The sequence below is a fragment of the Chinchilla lanigera genome, unplaced genomic scaffold, assembly GCF_000276665.1.
Source record: "Chinchilla lanigera isolate Chin_1 unplaced genomic scaffold, ChiLan1.0 scaffold00163, whole genome shotgun sequence".
NCBI classification, from domain to species: Eukaryota; Metazoa; Chordata; class Mammalia; order Rodentia; family Chinchillidae; genus Chinchilla; species Chinchilla lanigera.
In genome coordinates, this window is record NW_004955564.1 from 188,050 (window position 1) to 206,992 (window position 18,943).

The following is an 18,943-nucleotide window of genomic DNA, read 5'->3' on the forward strand; positions in this document are numbered from 1 at the left end:
TTTTCTCCGGTACCGGGAACCGAACTCACGACCTTGCGCGTGCCAGGCAGGCGCTTTTGCCGCTGAGCTAAACCCCCAGCCCCTGACCTCTTATTTTTTGAGACAAGGTCTCCCTAAGTTGCCCAGGCTGGGTTTGAAGCCTCCTCCCTCAGCCTTCCACAGTGCTGGGATTATAAGCTCTGCCACCATCTTTTAAGTCACTCTATAAGAGATCTTTGCCTTGGGTTTCATTTTGTTTCTACTCAGCCTTCTGACCATGAACAGCTGTGCCTCAGCTGGGCTTGTGTCCACTACCACCTGCAGTGGAAGGAGTGGGTGCTCCCTTCTCAGCCATGGCCTAGGCGTTCCTACTCCATCACAATTGGGCTAGTGAAGAGAGTTTATCCTTAAGTAGCGAATTGCATGTGTATTACAAAATGTTTTACAAAGCATAGGTATTAACCAAAGGAAAGGCTTTTTCCTGCATACTATAAGGCAGGTAACACATTGCCCCGCTGTTTTCACTACAAGGAAAAGAAGAGAGAATTGGGCTCTTCCTCCTTCGTCTACCATCAGACTGGGCCTGAGAGCCTCTGAGGTTTTGCTGCATTTTTGGAAGAGTTAACGAATTTGCATAGTGGGACAAACCAGTTCTTGAGTCAGTTGTAGACCTCTGAGATCTGGTTTCTTCAGAGCCTTTTCTACGAGTCCAGATGTTTTGTGTTATTTTTCTCTAAAAAAGTACTCCCCTAAAATGATGCAGGAAGAGAAAAACAACTCAAACTTGGTATAATTAGCCAAATGTGTTGTGCCATAACTTCATTTTTACTGTTCTTCATGCATCTTAGAGAGCTCTAGAAACTTGTAGGAGACATGGAGATGCCTAATTTTAGTACAAAAACCCTAGACTGTTCTGGCGGGGATTCCTTTTGTATCCTCTCCACTGTGTTAGTCACACGCTGTGCCTGACACCCTGTAAGGAAATATGCTGCCTCCTGAAGTGCCTGTTATTCTGACAGTTAGCCAGGACCTTGAGCAATAAACTTCTTTTCATTATCAAGCGTTGCTATTCCTTGTCCCTAGTATGGAGGTGCTGCCTCCCTCACTAGGTGCTTACTTCTTCTGGCTACGTACCTCACTAGGTTCTCATAAAGCTGAAATGAAGTAACGCATGGAAAGAGAGCTTAGCAGAGTGTTCAGGTTGTTGGAAGTAATGCTAAGTAGTACTTCTTTTCATAGCTCTTATTGCAGAGGGTTTTGCTGTATTTGAAGCTGAAACCTGTCTCATGCTTATTTTGTGCCATGGGTCCTAACACATGGCTACTCATTTTCCACAAGACAGCACTGAAAGATAGTAGAAGATACCCATCTTTCTAAAGATGACTGTGGTGTCTTGTGCGGTGGTTCCTCCTCAAAGCTAAGGCCAGTTCCCTCAGTGTTTATTCATGACATGGTTCATGTCCCTCGCCATTTTATTTGTTTTTCTTTGAAAACTCTAGTTTGTCTAGATTGTTCTCAAAAGAGTGAAGGCCGGACTGATAGAATACTTCCAGTGTAGTCCTGTCTGCTCAAAGTGAAGCAGAGCAGACCCCTCCCTCTTCCAGATGTTCTTAATTGGTAACTCCAAGGTTGTCCCCGCTGTTGACTTAAGGGCCGGAGCCAGCATAGCAGGTCAGTGCAGAACAGGTTCAGTCGGACTGTACAAGCAGTTACTTCATGGAATTGATAGGAGTGTGTACTTCCCAGGTCCCTGTACTTCATGAATGCAGCCTGACAGGGCTGGAAGAAAGATGAAGGCAGTTTGTTGTTGAGGCAGAAGTGCAGTAGCATAGATTTCTCTTAAAACTGACTTGAAGTATGGTTTGTTCTTCATTGTAGCACGGACTTGGGAAGGTAAACCTCTTGCAGTATTTGTTTCACACACACGGGCTCCCCCCTTTTTTATTTTAAAGAGATTTTCAGATAGTGAAATTTGTCCTTTGAGTAGTTCGGCAAGTTTGGGCACAAGTATACAGTCAGGTATGCAACCCACAAAATTAAGACGCAGAACAGTTCCCTTGTCCTCACTCACCCTGGCTCCTGGCTGTTTGGTGTTTGTTGGAAGGTGAAATCCTAGGAGGTAAGAATACTGAGCAGTATACAGTTTTTAAAGGGTTCTGTTGATGTTTGGCCAGAGATATGTTTGGTGGGGTAACACAGCTTTTTCCTGTCCGAGAAGTACTGTACAGTAAAGCCTCATGATCAGTTAGTGGCCAGTTTTTCAGCTTTTTTTTTCTTCCTTCTTCTGGCTCAGTGCGACTAACCTGCTGATCAGAAAATAAGGTTTTCTTTAATTTTAATAACGTGATTGCTTTATTTCTTTACAAATTATTTTTTCAGTCTATCTTTGCTATACCTTGGTTTGAAAATTCTCAGTAAACAACCACTGAAGAATAAGAAGGCAATTAAGTAATGTCCCTTAATTACAGTTATATTGAGAAAATCCTTTTCTTGTTTGATGCATGTCTGTAATCCCAGTAGTTGGGAGGCAGAGGCAGGAGGATTGCCATGAGTTTGAGGTTGACCAGTCTGAGCTACGTAGTGAGTTCAAGTCCAGCCTACACTACAAAGCAAGACCCTGTCTCAAAAAACCAAAGGAAAAAAATTAGAGAATCCCACTGTCCTTCCAACAGGGCCTCAAGGTAATCGTTGCCTTGCAGGGTGGCGGCTTGGCCCAGCAGGACCAGGTAGTGTGTTTCTCCTCTTTGGTTCTGATCATGCTCTTCCTTGACTCTAGCTGATGCGCTCATACCCTGCAATGAAACCCAGTGGAGCCAGAAATGGCAGTCGTCACGCCCCCTGCGAAGAGCCAGTCTGTCCCTGGGCTCTGGCTTCTGGCACGCCACAGGACGGCATTCGAGTAGACGGCTGCTGAGAGCCATTCCACGCCAGGTTGCCCAGACGCTGCAGGCGGATGTGCTGTGGCAGATGGGATACACAGGTGTGTGCTGTCCACCAGGACGTGTAGAAAGGTGTCCAGGGAGGGCCTCTCTTGGGCTGCCTGGCGCCGCAGCCCTGCCACCTTATGCATCTATCCTTTTCGCAGCCCGTGGAATTGGTACTCCTGACTTCAACTTCTGATAAGTGGGGCTTCTGTTTCTGTGACTTCCAGTTGTCACCAAATGAGTCTCATTTTTGATACCATTTTTGAGGTGAAAAGGAGCAGATTGTGGAGCATTTCTTTCCTGGTGACGCAAACACCAACAAGCACAGCGCTGCTTACAACCTGAGGTGGCTGGCAGCGCTGCCGAGGCCTGTAACTTCACAGCAAGGGGGAGCATGTTCAGGATGGCCACTGGGTGCAGTGTCATGGCAGTTTGCCCGTCACTTGGGTTTGGTGCCCTGTACGTGGAGTGACTAGGTGACTGACTGTCACACTTGCTAGTCATCTGTTTTAGAACAAGAAGCAGCCGTTAATGACCGTGTCTTGTGAAATAAAACTCAAAACCAGTGAAGGTTTTCCTGTATTTAACTGACCCATCGTGGCAGAAGGTACCTGCTTTAACTAGTGTGAAAACTTTTAACCTTACGTAAGCCAGTGTCTTGCCCCCAGCTACAGTTGGTCAGGTGTCCTACCACCCCCCAGGCCGTAGAGGTCCCCTTTCCTGTGGCTTCTCAGCCCCCTGGCCCTCACCAGGTCTAAGGAGCCTAGTTTACTTTTAACACCTGGCCAGTTGACCTTTTATTAAAATAATTTTTCAGGACTGGGAATATAGCTCAGTGGAATGTGCCTGCGTGGCAAGCACAAGGTCTCAAGTTGATTCCCAGGACCAAAAAAAAGATAGTAAAATAATTGTTTCCTCCTGGCTTTTTCTTTTTATAGAGTGAGGACTTCCTCACAAAACAAGTTCTTTAATTAGAAATGCATTTTTTTATTCCTCCCAAATCGGTTTTATTTAAGTCTTTTAAAAGTGGCAATAATTTTAGTAGTTCCTACAGTGTCCTGATTGTGTAACATAGCATATTGACGTGTAAAGGACTCTCGAAGCCCAAGCCCATTACCTTCCTTGTATGAGTTCGCTGTTAAGTAATACAAGTGCCTTGCATGCTTTTCTAGATGTTTTCTGAACTGATGAACCAGTCACGTATCACACGAGTGAGATGCGTTTGGGCCAGTCTGGAGATAGGTGCACGATGGAAAAATGCACGTTGCGTTGGCTTTGCTGAGACTGTGACTGACTCTTCACAGTCCCCTTCTGCAGCGTCCGTTGTTACTGACGAGCAGCACTGAGGAAATGGCTGTCCTTGTCGGGAGCAGTAGTTTCCCCTCCTGTTTGCCGTGCCCTGCTCCTTAGCCGTGCGCTCCGTGCGTCTTTACAGGGGCTCTGAGGAGGGGTGTGGGAGGGTGGGTACCTGGAGTAAGTTACCAGAAGGGGAAGCCCCTCAGAGGTCACAACCCCGGAGCCTGAGGAGCCCACTCAGGTAGGGAGCAGTGGTTCCATTCCGGAGCATTGTTACAGTTGAGGGGCTCCAGAGAGGGGTTGCTTGTACTCGAACCTTGTTCTGCAGCAGAAGGTGGCATTTCCCCAGCTCACATCCTTTTTCAGTCTTGGCTCAGCTCTCAGCCCCTGGGACCTCTGACCTAACCTGACCTCTTGCACTCAGGCTCTGGCAGTTTCTGTGGATCCCAGGATTCTGGGCTGTGTGTTTTGTAGATAGGAGTCCAGAAAGAGGAATTTTTCAACCATGATTTTGCTTTTTTTTAAAAAGGTGCTAATGTCAGAGTTGCTGTGTTTGATACCGGGCTGAGTGAGAGGCATCCCCACTTCAAGAATGTGAAAGAGAGAACCAACTGGACCAATGAGCGGACCCTGGATGATGGTGGGTCTCAGTCGAGAGCGTTTTCCTGTTGTAATTGTACCTGTGTTATGACAGCTTTCCTGGAGCCCTCAGAGGGTGCGAGGAAGCAGGGCTGGGGAGGGAAGGGGTGCCTGGTGAGGAGAGTGCGATGGCCCACCCTAGGTGGCACTGGTGCCGGCAGGCTCGCCACAGCAGCTCCCCACCCACACTACAGAGGGTGAGTCGGTGTGGGACCCACGGTTTGGAAGGCTGGGGTTTGTGGCACACATTGTCAGCTGTGTCTCACGGGCCTCTTTTTCCTTGTGGGCACAGGGCTGGGTCATGGCACGTTCGTGGCAGGCGTGATTGCCAGTATGAGGGAATGCCAAGGATTTGCTCCAGATGCAGAACTTCATATTTTCAGGGTCTTTACCAATAATCAGGTGGGTGTTTGGGGACTCCTGAACTTAACGAGTCAGTAGTGAAATGTAAGAAGTAAAGTAGAAGAACACGCATCCCCTTTTGAAAGCAACACGTGTCTGTGACTCTGAGCCGCCTGTAGCTCACACGTGCTGCACCTCTCACCACTGTCACCCTACCTTTGGCAGGGCCGTCCTCCCGCCACCCGCTTCCAGCCTCCCTCAAACCCTGACTTGTTTCATGTCTTGTTTCATTCTCCCCTCAGGCTTGCCTGGGGCTTCTGCCTGACACAGTGATTCTGGGTGTGGATCACCTCTGTGGCCAGGTGCCTTCCACTGCAGGGTGAGCTGTGTTACGGGGCTGTGTGCCCCAGCAGTGTGCTGGGATCGGACTCGTAAGCTGTGCTCCTACCCTCTTCGTTTGGAAACCATTTGTAGAAAAGGGCAAGGGTACTACTATCTCTTTATTTTTAAAATGTAATTCTTGAGTAAGGGATACAGAGCTCAAAAATACCAAAAGGCAGCACAGTGAAGACACCTGTCTCATCCAGCAGCTTGTTCATGTGATAGTGTTCTTAATTTCTTTTACATATACAGTGGTACACAAACAATTCTTTCCATGATTCTGGTCGCAAACTGTACCTTTCAAAGCTTTTAGAAACAATTGTCAATTGCTATCTTCTTGTCTTTCCACTATAATTTTTTTTTTTTAATGTAGCTAAATGATGATCCACAAAGTAATTTAACTTATGTAAGGAAAACAGGAGGAAATGGACATTAGAAACCTCATACTGTGATAGTTACTGCTATTGCTGCTGCTGTTTGTCCTTCAGACTCTAGGTTTAAAGAATATTGGACAAACGCATTAAACTGGTTAGAAATACTCAACTTAAGGGAGTGCCTTAGGGTACATCCTTTTATAAAAGGGGCCACGGGAGGTGGAGTGTCATCCCAGAAGGTATGCTGGGTGAGAGCTGCCCATCACACCTGGAAGGAAGACACCTGTGGCACATAATCCTACTTCCTTGGGTCCAGCCTCAGGGACTTCAGGTTTCTGGGTATAGTATTGGACATTCTGGAGCATTATTTGTACTTGGGATTTGTTCCTGTTGTTAATTTCAAAAAAGGTACTAAGAGAAATACTTCATGCTTTGGAAGGTGTGTTCTTACGTTAGAAATAAAAATTGTTGGGGGATAGAGCTTAGTGAGACCTTGGGTGTGATCCTCAGCACTGCAGACAAATCAGCAAAAAGTAAAAATGGTTGTAACATCTTGAGACTTGTACTGGAACACTAAGGGGGCTGTTTTAATTTAACTAGGTATCTTACACATCGTGGTTTTTGGATGCCTTCAACTATGCCATCTTAAAAAAGATCGATGTGCTGAACCTGAGCATCGGTGGTCCCGACTTCATGGATCATCCCTTTGTTGACAAGGTTGGTCGAGTCATCACACGCGGATGTTGTACTTGGATGGCAGTTCCTGCTCCTTTGCACCTCAGCTTTGCGTCATTTCTAGTGTGCTGATGGCTTTTCACCCAGGTGGTGACAGCTTTGTGAGAACAGATGGCTAATGAATTGAGCTTTAGTGACTTGTATGTCATAAACCCAGCGGGTTAGGGACCTTGGAAGTTGGCGTTTGTAAGAGGCACCTGGTGCCTTGTTGATTGCTTCTTACCTGAACCTGCAACTTGGTTTTCCTGAGAATGGCTGGGAGCTGGGGTCTACTCTGGGTGTTGCACAGCCCTGCTTTCTAGCTGTTGTCCTCCTTCAAGCACCCTGCTTGCCGGAGACATATCTGTGGTGGCCAGTGCTGCATTTGAGGGGGCTTCCTTTCTTTTTCTGGACTGTTTGTAGAAGTTGTGGGGCTTGGGGGATAATTGCATGTTGATTAAAGTCATGTACTTCCATTCAGTAAATGTTTGCTAACTTTGTAGGTGTGGGAATTAACAGCTAACAACGTAATCATGGTCTCTGCTATTGGCAACGACGGGCCTCTTTACGGGTAAGCAGCCCCAACAGAGATGACCCCTGAAACAGCAGAAACTTCCTGTCAGTCTGTTTCAGTATGTGTCCTTGTGTGCTTGTTTATATCTCCCTAAAACTTCATTATGAGTTTTCAACATTGAAAGAATAGAATGTGTAATGAGCTCCTGGGTACTCACTATTGGCTTCAGCAGTCATCAGCTCAAGGTCAGCCTGCTGTCTAATTATTTTCTTCACTTTGCTATATATAGTCATTTAGAGTCTTAAAATTTTTATTCCCATTACTTTTTTTTCCCATTACAAATCAGTCAGGAAAGTGAATCTGTTAAAAAGAGATTTTGAGTATCTATTGAGACCATTATGGGCAGAATGCGGGGTGAGGGAAGGGGAGGGCAGTAGAGGAGGTGTTCCACCTTTCCAGGAGACATCAAATGCAAACACAGTGAATCCAGGGGAAGGAGCAGAGGGTGCTACTCTTGGAGGCGCAAGTGGGGTGGTCAGTTAGGAGCGCAGTCACAAGTCACCGGCCTTTGTGCCAATTGCTGTAGGTTGAAGCTGCATAAGAGGTGAAATGACCCCACTGACACAGCCAGCAAGCTTTGGTCTGATTTGCAATCCCAAGTCTCTGGCTGCTTGCCGTTCTGATCTTGATGCTGCAGAGAAGGTGCATAAGGACTTCTTATGCCACCTCTTTTGGAGGAGGATGTTGGTCACTGTTCTGTATTGAGTAGAGAGGATGACTGCAGTTCGGTGTTGTGACAAAGTGTCTGAGGCAACTCAAAAGAGAGACAGTGACCAAGGGTGTGTGCACATGTGCCGTGGCATAGTGGAAGAGAGAGTGTCTGCCTTGTCCCTGTGTGTGTGCTTCTGGCTGGACATCCTGGGAGTGCTGCTGGGGGAGAGCAAGTCGCCTGAGGGCTCAGAGCAGTCAGACAGTTGAGGCTCAGCTGAGGCTCAGCTGTATGAGGTTGATGTTTATAGACTCAGAAAATAAGGCTGTCAGCAGTCACATGGTCCCATTCTAGTTCAGCAAGTAACCCTGTCCTCTTGAGAACGGTCCTGGCTTCTGGCTGTGCTGTGCCCCCGCAATATATGTTGTGATTGGTAGAAGTAAGCACAACAGAGGTACCTTACTTGTAGCTCTTCTGTGAAAAACACCAGCTCCTGAGCCTCAGATTGTAATGGCAGCAGGGCTGCAGCTGCCCTCTTTTCAGTATCAGTAGCAGTTTCCTTATTGCCAAGCCCTCTGGATGCTGAGCATTGCAGGAATTGACAGGCTGAGGGAGGCTGGGAAGGTGGGGATCTCTTGCTGACTTCAGTGGGTGTTCTCTCCGTGACTCCTGTCGTCATCTTTGATCCTTGCATGTGTGGAAATTGTGTACTTCTTGCATCAGCTGGTGCAAAACCATTCTGGCTCCCCTGAATGGCTTCCTGGTAACATGTTGGCAGCCAGAGAGCTCAGAAGGCAGAGCAAGTGTTGACTTGGTGTGGTTTGAAGGTACTAGGTACAATCACATGCTCTAGAATCTTGTTGCTAGTATTTCTTAAGCCACTTGGGCTCAGTCATAGTTTACAAATTGTTTGAAAATACAGTATGTTTTTTTCAATAGCAGAGCTGTAATACAAAAAGCTTAGAAATACAGTTTTGTGCCAAGCATGGTGGTGCACTCCTGTAATCCGATGGCTCAGGAGTATGAGGCCCGGAGGATTTCTCAGAGTTCAAGGCCAGCATGGATTGCAAAGTGGGTTCAAGGCCAGTTTGAATTACATGGCAAGACCCTTCCTGTCTCAAACAAAAACCAAGCAAACAAAAAGAAAAATGCAATCTCATATCTGATTAGTTCATTTGTTCAGATCAGTTTCATCTTGACCTGAAATGTTTTTTGTTGTAATTCATTTTACTCTAGCTTCTTTGAAGATCGAGTGCACTTGCCCAGGGACAATGGTCTGGTTTTCCTGTCTGTCTTTCCTTTAAACACTTGGGGTTGCAGAGTTATAGTGGCTACTCCCATGTGCTTCTGAAGTTAGACACACTGCAAGAGGGCCATTGAAAGCTTCAGCTTTTGGCCGTGGCATTGCAAATGTGTGCTTATGGTACCTTACCAGATTCTGTATAATGTAGTTGAGGAGGCAAGAAGGATGCACTTGGAATGATTGAAAAGTGACGTGAGAATGTGTAACTAGGTGGTGCAGTGTGAATTGTGACGTGACCTCCTGGAAGTGCAGGGCCAGGGGCCTCAGGGAACTGGGGGAGGTGAGGGACAGTGAACCTGGAGCTGGGCCTGCTGCCAGCAGTAAGGCACTGATGAGAAGAAAGCAGAGGTGTTCTGTTCCTGGTGAAAGGACAGAGACTGACGGCAGTGTGGAGGTGGCAGGAAACATGGCACATAATAGGCAGCTGTGAGGAGCAGCAGCAGTGTGTTAAAGCTGAACAAGTCTTGTCATGGAGGACCTTTAGGAAAGCCTTAGATTTTTCTGAGCACATTGCCCTTATTTGAATTATTCACTTTAAATTATTTCTCCCCTTCCCCTTTTTGTGTGTGTCTCAATTTAGCACTCTGAATAACCCTGCTGATCAGATGGATGTGATTGGAGTGGGTGGCATTGACTTTGAAGATAACATCGCCCGCTTTTCCTCCAGGGGAATGACCACCTGGGTATGGTTTTCTATTTCACATGGCCCCTGGAGCCATAGGTCTAACACTTCGCAGGATTTGTCAGTGCACAGATAGAGAAGTAGCTTGTGACGCAGACCCTCATCCACAAGTTGGTAACTAGGGCTGGGGGTTGAGCTGTCACGAGGACCAGACTGGCGAGGCTGGTGAGTCCAGAGCCACCTCACAGGGCATGGGGCAGTTCTGAGCAGTTCTAGTTCCACTCTTTAAAATCTATTTCCAGGTAACTCACATTTTAGGTGAGCTAGACTCATACTCACTTGTCCTAACCAGTAGTAGGAAGATGAACAGTTCCCTCAGTGCAAGGTGGCCTGAGGAAGTAGAAGCCTACTTTGTAAGAATAGCTTGATAGCAACTTTGCTAACATGGCAATATGTATGTAGTTGTACATATCAAAATGACTCCAACAAATAAATAATTCAACTGCTTGGGGTTTGATTATGCATCCAGTTCACCTCCTGTACCCATCAAAACAAAGTTTGATTCCAGATTAGGTGCTCCCTTGGAGAAGAACACTGGGAGTTTTCCCCCTGGCTAGGGGTAGCTGCCTCCCGGAGTTCTTTGGGGTCAGGTCCTCTCTGGTTGCTCTGATTTAACATGTGCTGAACTCCAGCCTCAGGTAAAACCTCAGAATGATTCATGGCTTCCTGGGAACATTTGGGCTAGGTCCACACCTGCTGCACTCTGGCATAGGGGCATAGTCCTTGGTGTGAGTTCAGGACAGTGGTGGCTCTTGGGTGCCCCCTTTCTTCCCACCCTGGGGCTGCACACCTCATGGAGTTCACTCCCCGCTCGATGCTACAGTTTGACCTCACTGACAGGCAGGGCCGCGTGCTGTGCCCTCTCACCTGTGCTCCTCAGCACGTCCCCTGTGCTGTTGCACACCAGGGAGTGGGGCATCTGCCGGTGTAAGTCTGCAGTGGCCCCTGCAAACGCTGGCACTGCGCTTTATGTGCTGTCATGGCCCTGGCCTTCGTCGGGCCTTTTGAGAAATGTTCCTGAAGTTATGTAGAGCTGTGGCTAACAGTGTCTTCCCCACAGCCCCATGACAAGGAGTGATCGATCAGAAGACATAGCAAATGTCTGAACATGTTGCAGTGAAAGATACAAAGCTGTTAATCCCTCTCAGAGTATTCCCACTCACTTTCAGACACACCTACCCCGTCATTCTTGCCACTCTCTGAAAGTCCTCTTCTGTGCCTGTAAGAGGTATGATCAAAAATAGGGTGAATGTACTGCTGAGGGTCTGCCAATGGAAGGCAAACCCCTAAAACCATTACAGTGCATCCTTAGCTACCTTATTCACAGACCGGACACTGAGCAACTGCTGGCTTCTCCTGAAAGGACTGTAAAAGGTGAACATTTTGAATTGATTCAGGACACTGAATCAGGCAGTACAACTGAAGACACAAAAGATGTCTTCTAGAACTTCAGGAAGCGGGAAGGGCGATGGGAGGAGGGTGTGCAGTGTGAGGGGGTTCTTGGCAGTGTGTCTTTACTGTAGAAAGTGTAAAAGCAACTTTTAAACATTCGCCTTAGCTTTTGATCACGTATCATAAGTGTTCCATGTTTCCTTACTGATTGATGGGCAGGGAAGGTTTTTCTGTTCAAGTCAGTATACTTTTTCACAACTGAACATAAGATCCTGTTGTACTTCTCATTTTGCCCCAGTTTTCAAGGAGCTTAAGAGAATATTTAATTAAATCTTATTGCAGGTTAGTCATGAACCTTCTTGATCGTTCTGAATGTTTTCTTCCCCCTTTGAAACATCCAGTCATAACCATGTACTTTTTTCCTTATAAAGAAATACTTTTTCCTAATCTTCAATTTTCTAATTCTTCTAACGTATTTCTAATTTTTAATTTATCTAGATAAAGCAGTTTCCAGTTTCTAGTCTTAATGATAAATCAGTGACTAGTTTTTGGTCTTAAATGTTAGCAGACGTAAAATATTTACTTTTGATTGCTTTATGATCTTATTTTACTGGTTGTATAAAACATTCTAAAAATAATTTTTTTTCTACATTATCACCTAAGCTTATTTCTGATGTGCACTGAGTTTCAGACCCAAACCCCTACTTTCCCCAAGTGACACTCCGTTGAAGTCCCTGTGTTTCTGTTCTGCTTTTATTCCCTCGTGACCCCATGTGGCCATGTGCCAGCACACGTGATGGAGAACCTGAGTTACTCTTGTCTGTAGGAGCTACCAGGAGGCTACGGTCGTGTGAAACCTGACATTGTGACCTACGGTGCTGGAGTGCGGGGTTCCGGTGTGAAAGGGGGCTGCCGGGCCCTCTCGGGGACCAGTGTCGCCTCCCCGGTGATTGCAGGGGCCGTCACCTTATTGGTGAGGTGAGCGTTGCGCAGCCCAGATCAGCCACCGCAGCCTCAGGACCGGGCACTTGGTGTCTGTGCTGGTGGGTGTGAGGGTCGAGGGCTCCGCACAGCAGTCTCGCGCTGCCTCTGCCCCTCATCTTTCCAAGAGGGTGGGGGTCCCCCCTGTGGTGCTTCAGTGATGTGTGCCCAGCGCACTTTATCAGCTAGGGGGAGCCGTAGGGCCCATGCAGGGAAAACAGCTATTACTCCTGTCGTGGGTGCATTTTTAATACATTTATCTGTCATGTGTGATGTTCACAGATGTAATCCCAGCAGTGGGGAGGCTGAGGCAGTAGGATCACTGTAAGTTTGAGGCCAGCCTGGGATACGTAGTGAGTTCAGGGCTGGCCTCACCTATATAGCGAGAGCCTATCTCAAAGAGAATTCCCTAAAATAAAAATAAATTTGGTTTTATTTAAAAATAAAAGTAAATGTGCTGGAGCTGTGTACATATCAGGCAGGGAGCATAGAATAAGCTGTCTCCCTGCCTTGCCCTTGGGGTTGTACCTTTTATTCAATTTTATTGTGTGTTTAAGGTGAATAGCATGATGTTATGGGGCACATACAGGTAGTGAAAGGTCTCACTAGTGAAGTAATTTAACATACCTGTCTACTTGCGTATTTGCCCACTCTTGTTTTAGGGCAGGGATTCTCTTCCGTACCCTTAGCTAAGGGAGGCCAGTCAGGGGCTCCTCGTGGGGACAAGTTTCCCTGTGCTGTTTGTACTCTCTCATTAAACCTCGTAAAAGTTGGAACAGAGCTTAGTCATCGGCCCTTACCTTTTCAGATAAGGGAACTAGAAGAAAGTCCTCAAACATAGACCAGCTTTGAAGCTCTTGTGCTTTTAGTCATGTGGGCCTTGCTTCCTGTTCTCAGAGTTATAAAAATTATCTTTGGAGCTAGCGTTTACTTGTTACAGTACATTCCCCAAAATTAATCTTTTTCTGTCTAGCTGAGGTTCTGTTGTGGTAACACAAAACTCTGCATATTTGAAATTTATAATTTATGCTAATTAAGGAATTAAAACAAATGATATTAAATATTTTAATATTTAAAAAGCTCTGTAAAAATAAGTGAATTACATGTTGATTTTTAGCCTCTAATGCCAGAGATTATCAGTAATCTCTGACAGAGGTAGCTATCTACCTCTTGCTCCAGCCTTCCCTCACAGGCCAGAGCCAAATTCTTTCAAAGGTTGACATAGGCCAGAGTATCTCTGGAGACTAACCTTGTGCCGACTAGAAATTCTCTGTCCCTCATGCGATGTAAAAGTGGATTTGCCAAAGGGAGAGAATTCAGCTAAGGCTCCTTTTTTCCAGGCATCTTGGTTCTGGAAGTGGAAAACACGAGTCCATTTCTCCCACTCGTGTGATCATTAGCAGAGAGTGAGGGTTCTGGCTTCCCCGCTGAGCCCATAGCCATCTCCACTGGGAAAGGGGGGATGAGAAGCCTGTGTATTCCACTCTAGGCGCAGCTCTCACGGTGGAGGCCTTTCACTCCCTATATCCTGCAGCAGATACAATGCCGTCCTAGTGTTCAAAACTGCTTTGTGTCCTTTAAAAAAAATGCTCTGTGCCTTGACAGTGGCTCGTGGTAGATGCCACACAGCAGGGAAGTGGAGCCTAACCTTCGGATTTGCTTTATAGGCAGGAAGAGGAGGGGGATTGCTGACCTATAGCTTTTAAAATTTATTTTATACCATTATTACGAATTAGTCCTACTCTATTTCCTCTAAGTGTCCGATTTCCCACTTAGAAAGCCTGCCTAGACTTGGAGCCCAACCACCATCATATAAAAATAGTTAGGGACTTGGGAGAGTAAGTTTTCCTTTTTTCCCTTCAAATTTTAAGGAGTAAAATTTACTTGCATATAATACACAAAAATGAATGTTTTAGTGCTAGAGTTAGCCAAGTTCCTGGCCAGGTAGATCTGTGTGGTAGTTTGCTTAGGGGAAGCGTTTCAGGCGCCTGAGCCAGCATGTTGTGAACCTGTGCCCCGGAGCGATTCATCCCTTAGACCAGAGCTCACTGCGCCCTCACCGAGGCCCGTCCCCATGTCACCCTGTCCTCGTCTCCCAGGTGGTTGTCTCCCTTTCCCAGCAGCTCTCCCCTCCCTTGGAGAGTCAGTACCTCCTTGATGTTCTTGCCTCCTGGCACCTGTGTGGTTTACTTAGGTTTATAAACTGGAAAATACATGTTACTCCTAAACTTAGCATAGACTTAGCCCACCAGGCATTGCTGAGGAGACGGGTGTGCGGGGTCTCTGGGGGTCAGTCCGGAGAAGTGCAGCTGTGAGTTGTTTTGTGAGTTCCGTCTCATGGAGCACGAACAAGGAACGCTCATTAGTTATAAAATAAGACCGGAAACTGACTTTCACTCGTCACGGAGGGAAATAACAAATGCTTGGTTTTTCCCCCAGCACAGTCCCGAAGCGTGAGCTGGTGAACCCTGCTAGCATGAAGCAGGCCCTGATCGCGTCCGCCCGGAGGCTGCCTGGTGTCAACATGTTCGAGCAAGGCCATGGCAAGCTAGATCTGCTCAGAGCCTACCAGATCCTCAGCAGCTACAAGCCCCAGGCCAGGTTGGTGTGCGGCCTTCGCAGCAGCCTCGCTCCCTCCCTGGGTGCCCGTCTCCTGTGCTCCCGGGACCTCGGCTCACGCAGCTTCGCTGAGCGCCCAGCTGTGGCTTCTCCCTGGCTGCTGGGGAGCCAAAGTCCTGTTACCGTTCACAGAAGTATGTAGTTTGTTGAACTTTTTAAACTTCTAAAATAATCCTAGGTTCACAGACATTTTGTAAAAAGAGTTTTCAGTTCCTATTTGCCTGGCTTCCCCAAAGGCTGACATCCCCATGGGGCGTATTACAACTGTTAAAAGTATTGTCACCGTTGGTACAGTGCCGTCCTCCCGTGATCTGCAGTCACTCACACCTTGAGTTCTACCTGTTCTGTTTGTAGGCGTCATTGTCACTGAGACACAGTGCCTATCACCCGCAGCTTAGAGGAGGAGAGGTTTAATTTGCTCGTAGTGTCAGTCCACAACCCACTGGCTCCCCGAAGGAGATGTCGTGGTGGAAGAGTGTGATGGAGAAAAACTGCATAGCTCGGTGCCCAGCAGCAAGCAGAAGAGAGTGTGAGAGGGAAAGTGGGCTGGGGCCAGACAGACCCGAAGGCCGCATCCGCAGGACCCACCAGACACAATCCCCGCGCTCAGTACTGTGCCCCTCCTATTTCTTGTGTAGTTCGGGGTCCATGCATGCCCCACATTGCACATTGTCATCATGGTCTCTGACTCTGGCACGTCATTTTTTTTTTTTTCTGTCTAGTACTAGGGATTGAACTCAGAGCCTTTTCACTGAGCTATGTCCCGGTCCTCCCTTTTACTTTTTATTTTATTGGTACGTTTTAGATACACATAATATTCATCATAGGGATCCCAGCCCTTTTTTACATTTTTGTTTGGAGGTAAGCTACATCTCAAAGTCACTAATTCATTAAGTTGCCTAGGCTGGCCTCTAACATGCAGTCCTCCTGTCTCAGCCTCCTACAGTGCTGGCACTGCAGGCGTGCGCCACCATGCCCGGCTACTTCATCTGTCTTTTGTTGTATTCCTGACCTTGACTCTTAGGGAGCATGCCAGTCACTTACTTTGTAGACTCTTGGTGTGAGTTTGTCTGTGTTTTCAAATGAAGTTACTTCTTGTTCACTAAGAATTGTTTTTCACTTTTTATTTTAAAATGATTTTGGCCTTACAGCAGAGTCCCAGAAATAGTACAGGAGCACCCGTAAGTCCTTCGCTTAGCTTTCCCTCACGTCAGCAGCTCCTGTAACCACGCTAGCAGCCTCGTGGCCGGGAGACTCACCGAGTTGTGCTGGCGACAGATCTGCAGGTTGGCTTACCCACTGCTCCACGCGGGCCCTGCTTCTGCTCTGGGATCCCACAGCGCACTCAGTTGCCCTGTCCCCTTCGTCTCCTCAGTCGGAGCAGGGCCTCTTTTTCTTTGTCTTACTGTAGTGCTATTAATTTTCAACATTAATGAAGATGATGTATCCGACCTGGTCCTACTGGGAGGAGGTGCCAAGATAGGCTTAGGTGGCCAAGAGAGGCACTGGTGTGTGTATGTGGGTACGGTGAGGGCCAGGGCAAGGCGAGGCAGTGAGAGTTTGGGGACTGGTACACTCTGTCACCTGTGAGGGGCACAGGGGAGAAGCATTGGTGAGGAGGAGCCACAGGCCGCAGCACAAGCCGGGAATAGTTCGTAGATGCCAAGAAATCCTGGAACGGAAGCTGCCCCGTGAAGGAGCGCTGTGTTGCTCTGCTCTGTGCTCATCCCCCTGGCCAGGAGCAGCCCAGAGGAAGCGCGGCCTAGGCGCTGCAGGGCAGGGTGGTAGGGCCGGGCTGCAGTGGGAGGGTGGCGGGCAAGCTGCCGTGCCTGTCCTCTGGACAGCTTCCGTTTTCGCTGGTGACTGCTGTGTGCTCTTCGAGATGATCCTGTTCTCAACAGCTTTCACTCCCTGATTGTAGCGTCCACTGACGGCCTCTGCTTGCTGTGGTTACTACTGAGGAGCTTCTGTTTCCCTCACTCTGCACTTCCTTCCTTAATAATTGGAATTGTGCAGGAAGGAAGAGCCGTTTCTCTGCTACTTATTTAATTACTCAGTTGTTTATATTGGTGTGGCTATTTATCTTATTCTATAGATTACAATCCGTTGCTCTCATTGTTTCATTTGTTGCTCAGGTTGTCCTAGCCGTAGCTGGTGGGAGCCTTTTCATTGGCTTTTGTGTCTTTTTAGCAAGTGTCCTCATGATTTTCTGAGCATTTTCCTTCCTTGGCAGCAGACAGCGCTTCACCAGTTATTCCATGCTCCAGCCGTGGGTTCAGTTCTTCCCTCTAATTGGGGAATGATGCAGTATTTAGAAACCAAGATGTGGGCAACAGGTGTGCTTGTAGCTGATGCACGTACACGCACACGCACACATGCACACGCATGCGCCCTCTGTGCCTATTTCTATACCTCCATCTGTGTGTAGTTACCTAGAAACATGTCACACCTTCCAGCCCACACCATCACACTCCTTCTAGCCTTCCCATTCCTGTTCGGTGCTCCTTTCTCCAACAGGGAGAAGCCTGGCTCTCACCAGCTCTCTCTCTCTGTGTGTGTGTGTGTGTGTGTGTGTGTGTGTGTGTGTGTAATTTGCATCCTCCCAGTGTACACAGTGAGTTGTTTTAGAATTGCTAACCCATACTCTTGTGAAGAACAAGTTTATTAACAGAAGTATAACATTTGTGACTAGTGCTGGAATTACAGAATAAAGCCATGCTGTTTTCTAAAGTTACTTAGGTTAAATCTTTCTGCTGTTCATTTTTAATATAGGTGGGCTCATTGTGGTGTTTGTATTCCTTTCTGGATTTCCTCACCTCCGGTTGATTTCATCCAGCCGTCGAGTGTGTGAGGTGTTCTCATGGTTGCAAGGTCTGGACTCTACACAGAAGCACACCCGCTGCACACCCACTGCACCTCTTCCCTGCTTCCACACACTGCTTGTCATGTTTGGTTTTTGTTAATCTTCCTTCAATTTCTATTTTTTTTTATGAGCAGATACATAGAATACATAGAAGTGTTACTTCAGATAATCATTCCTTTGTGCCTTCTCATTTAACAGCATGCTAGAAATCCATGTGTTAACAAATAGTGAACTCTTTTCCTCTTTTACAGCGCAGTGAGTGAATGCACCATTATTTATTTGGCCCTTCATCTCTAGATGGGGTGTGCAGGCTGGTTCCCTATTTTGTAATCGTGGACTGTTGCAGTGAATGACCTTGTGCTGTTTTTCAGCAGAGTTTCTCCAGGGTGAATCCCTAGAGGTGGCCTCGCTGGGCTGCAGCTCTGTGCTGAGAATGCTTGTTAGATGTTGCCGTACTCCCCCAGAAGGGTGGTGGTCGTGTCTCATTCCCCCAGCCTTGTGTGAGCGTTGGAGATTTTGTCGTATTTGTACCTTTACGCCAGTTGTATGGGTGAGAAATGGTATCTTGATACTTTTAATTTGGAGTTTCTACTTTGAATAAGTGTGCTGTTTTTCTTTCTTGTAAACTGTCCATTTCTTTTTATTTTTCTATGGAGTGTTTGGCCCCTCTGTTGTGAAGTTTCTGGTATATATTGACCCTTGGTCAGTCATACGTATTGTAGGTCTTTCTCCCAGTTTGTGAGATTCTTTATTTTGTTGTGGTTTGGTTTGGTTTTTTGATTATATGTAAGAGATTTTTTTGCCATGTAGTTTTTCTGCTTTTTGTTTTTAAAATAGATTAATGTGAGGTATTTGTTGTTGCTGCTGCCTATTTTGAGTCCTCAGCTTTTCTCTGTACCGAGTGAGGTAAAAAGGAAATTTTTCCATCTTTTTCCTGATCCTGTTTGTTTTTTTGAGATTCTCTGATCTGTTTGAAGTTTATTCTTACGTGTGGTGTGAGGTGTGGGTCCGGTTTATCTTTTACCAGATGGCTGACCACTCACCACAGCCGTGTATATTGAAAAGTCCGTCTTTGCCTCAGTGGTGTGAAGTGCCATCTTCATCATGTTCTGACTTCTCATAGACACATTAGGGTCTGTCACTGGGCTCTCACTTCCCGGCCGCTGGTCTGCCCATGCACGTGCCTGCTCCGCTCTGTGGCGATGGTGAAAGCTTTGCCGTGTGCTTTCAT

General features: G+C 47.0%; 1 protein-coding gene across 1 annotated transcript in view; it reads left to right on the top strand.

Annotated features, from left to right (window-relative positions):
* Positions 1-18,943, top strand: part of Mbtps1 (membrane-bound transcription factor peptidase, site 1) — a 50,326-nt gene that overhangs the window by 11,820 nt on the left and 19,563 nt on the right. The window contains exons 4-11 of the mRNA XM_005413228.2: positions 2,756-2,959; positions 4,729-4,839; positions 5,131-5,240; positions 6,536-6,652; positions 7,153-7,220; positions 9,756-9,858; positions 12,076-12,227; positions 14,670-14,831. Coding sequence (XP_005413285.1) covers positions 2,756-2,959; positions 4,729-4,839; positions 5,131-5,240; positions 6,536-6,652; positions 7,153-7,220; positions 9,756-9,858; positions 12,076-12,227; positions 14,670-14,831 — 1,027 coding nt within the window. The remainder of the gene's footprint in view (positions 1-2,755; positions 2,960-4,728; positions 4,840-5,130; positions 5,241-6,535; positions 6,653-7,152; positions 7,221-9,755; positions 9,859-12,075; positions 12,228-14,669; positions 14,832-18,943) is intronic.